The sequence below is a fragment of the Crocuta crocuta genome, unplaced genomic scaffold, assembly GCF_008692635.1.
Source record: "Crocuta crocuta isolate KB4526 unplaced genomic scaffold, BGI_CrCroc_1.0 scaffold124, whole genome shotgun sequence".
Classification (NCBI taxonomy): Eukaryota; Metazoa; Chordata; class Mammalia; order Carnivora; family Hyaenidae; genus Crocuta; species Crocuta crocuta.
The window spans coordinates 1,257,678-1,265,435 of NW_027551573.1; the positions used below are offsets into that span (position 1 = coordinate 1,257,678).

Consider the following 7,758-nt stretch of genomic DNA (forward strand, 5'->3'; position numbering starts at 1 on the left):
TGCCCCCACCCAACATGGGGCTTGAATTCACAACCTCATGATCAGGAATCTCACATTCCACCAAGTGAGCCAACCAGGCACCCCTCCAGATATTTTTTATAATTGAGATAATAGATTGACTTTATAAAGTTTATTTACTTTTTTGATACCCTTTAAAGCTTTGCCTTCCTGTTACTGACACAACCAACCATAGACAGCTGTGTTATTTGTTCTGCAACCTCACAAAGTCCAGTAAATTTCTAAAATTTAAATCACAAAGAACTCTTGAGAGCAGTTCAACTTTTTTATGAAGGCATAAAAAGAGTTTAGAAGTACTGAATCCTCTGTGAAAATAAGGGGCTTTCTATTTTGTTCATTTAGGTATCCAATGAGCCTGGCAATCGTTACAACCTCCAGCTCATCAATGCATTGGTGCTCTATGTAGGGACTCAGGCCATTGCACACATCCACAACAAGGGTAGCACGCCATCAATGAGCACGATCACCCACTCGGCTCACATGGATATCTTCCAGAACTTGGCTGTGGACTTAGACACTGAAGGTGAGTGAAGCCAGCCAAGTCTCGGAGTTAAGTTCTCTGTACTGTTTGCCACAGTCTGGTCATAGAAATACTTTTAAGTTGCAACAGACATACAATATTTTGTCAGTACATTTATGGCTCCAGCTATTGTCTTCTTGGGGGAGTGGGGGGTGGGGAGGGCTAGGAAACTCTTTTGTCATGAGTATAGTATAGTGGAGTTTTCCAGATGCTACAGGAAACCATACTGAAACAGATTGAACACCGGAGTGGAAGAATCCAAGTGTCTTCTATTAAATGACGTTAAAGAGATCTGTGAAATGTAAAACAGTGATATTCTTCCCTAACTGGGGTGGGATGAATGCTTTAACGTGTATTCACATGCAGTGTTTTTAAATATTTTTAAAAACTGTAATGTGGAAAATAAAAAAATAAATAAACCTCCCCAAAAATGGAAACATTGGGGACCGGAGAACCACTGATTGAAACCAAAGGATGTGGGAAAAGCCAGGGTCCCAAATCCAACCCCTAGCCGCCACTCAGAATGATGTCTTTTTACATTGGCCTCTCAGAGCAAGTGTGTAATAAAACTTCATTTCCTGATTTTCTAGGTCGATATCTCTTCTTGAATGCAATTGCAAATCAGCTGCGGTACCCAAATAGCCACACTCACTACTTCAGCTGCACCATGCTGTACCTTTTTGCAGAGGCCAACACTGAAGCTATCCAAGAACAGATTACAAGGTAAGGGAGTTTTTCAGATGATTCCCAATGGATAGTAAAGGGGACAAGGCAACCATTAAGTGTTTTTTTCCTGTGCTGTCAGTGTTCATGGATATCTTTTTTGTGTCCATTTAAAACATCTTTTACATGTGTTAATATGGGGTATAGCTGTGAACAAAATGTTCATGGTTCCTACTCTGGTGGACACAAAATCACGAGTAGAGAATTGCAGATCATAATCATTGCTAAAATAAAGAGTTTTCGACAAACGGTATAGGTATCTTGATTGAAAGTCAATAGTTTCTCTCAGATGGTGGTGAGAACTTTTTCACACAGGCCTATTAAAAGCCATTTTGTTAAAGAGCTTGGGCTTTTATTCTTCATCCTCTAGGTGGAAAGTTTTGCAGGAGAAATAAACAGGATTATACTTGCGTTTTCCTAATGATAGTCCAAGCAATCTATAGCAGTTTCCTAAACTATGTATGGTACTGGAGATTAGGCAATGGGTAGACTCTGGTGAGAGAGAGAGAGAGAGAGAGAGAGAGAGAGAGATACATTTAAAAAACTGGACCAGACTTAAAACTGGTCCCTCACGTAATAGTTTGTGTATTAGATACAGTATTTTATCTCAATAATACCCTTGTGATTATTTTTACATATACACAGGTAGTAGAATTCATTTCCTTTCACGGAGTAGACATTCCTTAAGTAGCTTTCTGCGAGCTATGTAATCTGATAACGATTATCCTTTAACTTAGTTTTCTAGGCTCACTAATGGGAAGAGGCAGGATTCAAACCTAGGTTTTCTAATTGCAGAATGCACATGCATTAACCGTGCTATATAGAGTTTAGACCTAATCCACCTGTCTTCAGTAAAGCTAATAACTTTTCATGTAGTTTATTAATCAAGGAGAAACGATAGGTTATAAAAGGTAAAGGAGAAGTGGTCATAAATTTCTGTGTTTCTCTGTGCATTAACTTCTCTTTTTTTCCCTTCAGGGTTCTCTTGGAACGGTTGATTGTAAATAGGCCACATCCTTGGGGTCTTCTTATTACCTTCATTGAGCTGATTAAAAATCCAGCGTTTAAGTTCTGGAACCACGAGTTTGTACACTGTGCCCCAGAAATTGAAAAGTGAGTTCAAAGTAATTTAATTGTCCAAGAATGAGAAACTGATGATGGCTCTAGGGTGGGTGATTAAGAGGGTTAATAATAGCCACAGCTAATGTGACACAAGGTATTGCCAGGCCTGAAATGTTATCACAAACTTGTGATTGTCTCCTTTTTTTTCAGGTTATTCCAGTCGGTTGCACAGTGCTGCATGGGACAGAAGCAGGCTCAGCAAGTAATGGAAGGGACAGGTGCCAGTTAGATGGAACTGCCTCTCTGCTGTAAATGTGTCAGCCTGGAGGTCCTACTGCACCAAGTTTATAAACTGGCTGAAAAATCCTTTCAGCTCTTCCTGACTTTCCCAGCCCCTTGGTTCTCGGGTACCTGTCCCAATTACTGTTTGGGTCAGCTTCCTGTGTATGTGGGCACGTTCCAAAGTTTAAATGCATTTTTTTTGACTCTTGGCCAAAATTTAGAACATGCTGTGAATATCATTTTGAAGTCATGTAAATATATGAGAGAGAGAAAACTTTCGTCTGGAACTTCTTGGGTTTGTGCAAAATATGTCCAAGGCAAGTAGATAAACTGGTACCTGCCCAGCTTGTAACTGAAAAGGCTGCTGCTGCCATCCACTTGTCTGGGGACAGAACATATAACTCCATGTCTTCTGACATTCCTGGTGTCCCAAAGAATAGCAAAAAAGCCAGTTTAAATATTGTGTAACTTATTTTTTTAATGTGGACAGGGGACCTTGAAAGTCACAAAGTTGTTAAAAATGTGTTATGTGCTATTATTTGGTATGCTTTAGGGGACATGGGAAGAGCTCACAATGGAGATCCCATGGGTTTTTGTTTTGCCTCTTCCCCAAATCTAAAGCTGACTGCTGGGAGAGCATCATTTTCTCATTTCTACTAGAGAATCTGCCCCCTTAGGCCCTGCGAGATGCAGTCAGCTCTTTTTGTAAAGGGAAACCAGACCAGGCCTAAAGTGCCCCGATCTTTCTCCTAATACTTGTAAATTGTGGGAAAGGGAGCCAATAGGGTATGAATTGCCCTTCCCCATTATCCCAGTGAATAGCCATACAGGCTATGTTGAACCACCACGAAATCAAAAGGACCAATACAGCCCCTTTTGTAAGGATTTTGAATGTTTTGTAAATTGTATTGGTCCGTGTGTTGTATTTTGTAGCCTTTCTAGTTCCTGGGCTCTAGCTCCCATACTTGTATGTGTATGCATACTGTAGTCAAAACATTAAAGTCATGACACACATGTGAGTCCACTGTGCCTTTCTCAGTAGCAGCAGCCAGTGCTGATGGTGAGGAAAGTGGACAACCCAGCCTCGCAGAGCCTGCGGCCGTTGGGAAACATCACTTCTTGCTGAATGGTAGCTCTTTCCCATGAATCTGGCATGTTTAAACAAACAAGCAAGGAAGTGAATTTTGCAGTGTTTCAACAGTTAAAAAAAATTGTCCCCTGGCATTTTGATATATACCTACTCGTTTTAAAAAGTATTTCAAATTTACACTATTTAAAATACCTTTAATAACTCAAGTTTTATGGCCACAGAAGACAAAAAGGTTCAAGATTAAATAGCAGAAATCTTAAATGAGTGACGCTTGAATGTCATTGGTATCTTAGGGTTTCTTCCCTTAGTGGTGAGCTGTGCTACACAGAGGAAACTTCCGACTCCTAAGCAAGTACAGTAATTGCTGAGTGCCAGTGCCCTGTCATAACCCGTAACAGGCAATGGAAGTTTTGGGGTGGGAGGAGTAGCTTGTAGACCCAGGTCTACTTTCACAGTCTATGTTACTAAATGCTAGACTACACTGGGAACCCATTACGATCACATTTCTTCTAACCTTTGGTTCATACTGGGAACAAAACAGCTATAAAATTTGTGATCTTAGTAACAGCAATTTGCAAGTCTGCTGTGCCCAGTCCTTAAACAGGTCACCCCTTACCTCAGAGTTAACCCTAGCATACCACCGTTGCTACTTTTCCTTTTGGTATTTAATAAAAGGAAAAGCAAAAGACCCAGATTTTCCTTGTTTTCAATCATCACTGAATATTAGCTTAGAATAAAGTTCCTGTGGAAGGTCCTTCAGGCAACAGGGAACCTGCTAACTTGTCAGTTCCAACAGCTGATGTAAGATCATCTTCTGACCATAGCGAACCTGCAAGGCCTGCTGTTCCCTCCAGCTGAGCTTGGTGTAGACCTCCTTGTTACTTAGTAAATCTTGTTCCGATTTTAAGTCTGTGGCATAAGTTTGCAGGGTCAACAAAACACTGTCCCGAAGCAGCTGTCTCCATGATGCTTTCAGCTTGGGGATATTTGTGATTGTCAAGCTCTCCTCTTCCCTTTTATCATCTCCCCATCCATCCTGGTCTTTAAACTCTCTGAACTCCTCAGCAGGCATGCATAGTACCTAGAAGCAATCATTGGGCCCTTTAATTATGAATTGCTGAATTTAGAGAAAAGCCAGCCCTATCCTGGCAGCATTTAAGTGTCCTCTCCTTCCATCCCACCTTTCCTCTTTCATCTGTTCTCAGCCCTTTACCTTGAGTGTGGTGATCAGTTCCTCTTCAGTTAGCACCTCCTCCCGTCCAATCACAAAGGCTCCCTCTTCCCCTACCATCTCCAGTTTGCATAGGAAATCCCAGCGTTCATATAGTAGGAGCCTTTCAGCTTCAATTTTTGTTCCTGCAGATAGAGAAACAACAGGGTGAAAGTCTCTGTATACCCAACAGTTCATTCCTTCTTCAGTCTACCACCCAGTCTACAAAAAGGGCAACTACTATTTAAGAGCACTTGGGGTGGGGATAGAGACATGTGTCCACCAGTGTCTAAGACTCAATCCAACACTCACCCAGTAATGCCGCTTCACGAACTGTCACCATCTGAATGTCAGCTGTGTCATCTGTGTTGTCGGGATATGGTTCAACAAACCCATACATATGAATCAGCTGCCAATTAGCCATTTGTCCGTAAGTGTTGAAAATTTCATGGCCTTTAGGAATGGGCTGAGTGGCCACCATCCGAAGACAATTCTGGGATGGAAGGGAGAAGCTGGGACTAGGCCCTGCCCTGGCCCGCCCCACGAAGATCACTTCTGTTTTAGGAAAGGCCTCCAGTGGGTAGAGTTCAGCAATGGGACTGATGATATACCTTCCAACATTCTATCTTTAGTTCCGGTTAAAATCCTGTACAGGCATACCTCAGGTTGTGCAGGTTCAGTCCCAGACCACCACAAAAGAGCAAACGGTGTTAAAAACCAAAAGGCAGGTCAAATGAACTTTATGGCTTCCCAGTGCATATAAAAATGATGTTTATGGGGTGCCTGGGTGGCGCAATTGGTTACGTGTCTGACTTTGGCTCAGGTCGTGACCTCATGGTTCTAGCATTTGAGCGCCAAGTTGGGCTTTGCCTGGACAGTGTGAAGCCTGCCATGGATTCTCTGTCTCCCTCTCTGCCCCTCCCCAGTTCACATACTCTTTCTCAAAAATACATTTGAAAAAGTTTTAGAAAATGTTTATGCCATACTGTTGTCTATTAAGTGTGCAGCAGTATTATGTCCTAAAGGACAGAAGAAAAATGTGCTTAAAAATTTTCTTGCTAAAAAATGCGAATCACCATCTGAGCTTGCAGTGAATTGTAACTACTGATCACCAAAACTATAGTAATGATGGAAAAACTATGACGAAGTGCAATTTTTGCACTTGTAATTCAAAGTATGATACACAGACCTGAAGTACTGTAAAGTGACACTGACAGCCTTGCTCAACGCAGGGTTGTCACAGACCTTCAGTCTGTAAAAAGTACAAGACCTGAAGTATAACAGAACGAGGTATGCCTGTATAGCAGGATGAAAGGGGTAAAAGTCGCTAGCTTTTAAAAATGAACAAACACAGATCAAAGTAGGATTGGCACATGGAGGCAAAGATTAATAGTCATTTCCTAATTTTTGATTCCATGAAGTCGGATCTGATCTTGCAACTTAACACATACCAAACAGAACTGATAAAACCTTCGTATCAAGTTAGATCTGACCTATGACCATCCCCTTTCCCCCCTCTTCTTCCCCAAGTGTAGTGACAGTATATCCAACCCACGCTGCTGTCCAGAGGGCCCCAACATGACCTTCGTTCACTGGCACTGTACAGAGAAGCCAACCTCTAGCACCAAATGATGACAGTAGCTTATTACAGAATTAACCACAACTGTGCATTTTGAAGTTTTGTGTTCTATTTCATTGGAATATGGAAACAAAAGTACATACAGAAGAGCTAACTTCACCTATGCAGTTTTAGCATGAGGAGAATGGAACCCACTTAGCCCAACTGTCAGGGCAGCATTAACGACCAGGCACTGGTATGAATCAAATGCCTGATCATCAGTGCACATAAGAACAATAACTGAGAGGGATCCACTCACTGGAGAGTATTCTAGATTGGCATTATGATTGGCTAAGTGGTTTAGTATGTCTGCAGCAGGCACCATCAAAGGGGAGTTTGGCTCCTTTTCATCCTCCTCTTCCTCCAGTGGTTCCTGAAAGCTGCCACAGAGAGAACTTTGCTAAAGCCCAGGGTAGGGTGAGAGACTGGGGTGTGGTTCACTGTTCTTTCCCCGCCTATCCCTCAACAGAGTTCTAAAGAAAAGGAGTCCTTCAAGGTTCGGCTCACTGACCTGTAGGCCATCACAAGAGCCACCAGCTGGTGATAGAGCTCCAAGGAGCGAACCCTGGGGCTGAAAAGATCCGGGTGGGCTTCCATGAAGGGCAAAACGATGGAATAGTATTCGCTGCGGATGTTGGCCAAATCCTTCTCCACGGCCTCGGGTACCCCCGTGCCCTGCAGCAATCGCCGGCGCTCCTCCTCAGGCCTGCAGGGACACCCCACCCGGGCTCCCTTCACACACCCTACCGGGACTAGCGCTCGGGGGGCCGGGTCCCCGGGGCGCGAAGAGCCGCGAGGCTGCGGGGCCGGTGCCCCCCGCCCCCACCAAAGCTCTCACCAGAACATGGGGTGCTCCAAGCGGCCTAGCTCCGGCCAGAGCGCAAAGTAAGGGCTCCAGGGCGAGGCCGGGGCCTGCAGCTCGTGCAGCAGCGCCAGCAGCAGCGGCACCCAGCCCGACTGGCTCTGCAGCGCACCACGCTCTGAGGGAGACACGGAGGTGACAGCACCTGCGCGGCCCCGCGGCCCGCCTCCCCGGCGCAGCCCCTCGGACGCACCCACCTCGCTCCAGCAGGCCGCCGATGGAGCAGGTGTGCTGCGACAGGAGCGCGGCCCGCGGCACGGCGAACAGCAGCTCCCCGGGCTGCACGCTCTCCCGGGCCACCATGCCGTAGCCGGCCACCGTGCCCTGCCGGCTCACCGCCACCTGAGCAGGGCAAGCGGCAGCTCAGAGATGG

General features: G+C 44.6%; 2 protein-coding genes across 7 annotated transcripts in view; one reads left to right on the plus strand and one right to left on the minus strand.

Annotated features, from left to right (window-relative positions):
* The window catches only part of CNOT1 (CCR4-NOT transcription complex subunit 1), a 105,789-nt gene extending 102,170 nt beyond the window's left edge, over nt 1-3,619 (plus strand). For all 6 annotated transcript variants that reach the window (XM_077751236.1, XM_077751239.1, XM_077751238.1 and 3 more), the window contains exons 46-49: nt 361-541; nt 1,129-1,261; nt 2,240-2,374; nt 2,534-3,619. In XM_077751236.1, the coding sequence (XP_077607362.1) occupies nt 361-541; nt 1,129-1,261; nt 2,240-2,374; nt 2,534-2,612 (528 nt within the window). In that variant the 3' untranslated portion in view covers nt 2,613-3,619. The remainder of the gene's footprint in view (nt 1-360; nt 542-1,128; nt 1,262-2,239; nt 2,375-2,533) is intronic.
* A 704-nt stretch (nt 3,620-4,323) lies between these two features.
* Nucleotides 4,324-7,758, minus strand: part of SETD6 (SET domain containing 6, protein lysine methyltransferase) — a 6,586-nt gene continuing 3,151 nt past the window's right edge. Inside the window, exons 4-10 of the mRNA XM_077751280.1 lie at nt 7,583-7,727; nt 7,362-7,503; nt 7,035-7,229; nt 6,783-6,903; nt 5,218-5,398; nt 4,909-5,051; nt 4,324-4,776 (exon numbers count right to left, since the gene is read on the minus strand). Of these exons, the coding sequence (XP_077607406.1) occupies nt 4,471-4,776; nt 4,909-5,051; nt 5,218-5,398; nt 6,783-6,903; nt 7,035-7,229; nt 7,362-7,503; nt 7,583-7,727 (1,233 nt within the window). The 3' untranslated portion in view covers nt 4,324-4,470. The remainder of the gene's footprint in view (nt 4,777-4,908; nt 5,052-5,217; nt 5,399-6,782; nt 6,904-7,034; nt 7,230-7,361; nt 7,504-7,582; nt 7,728-7,758) is intronic.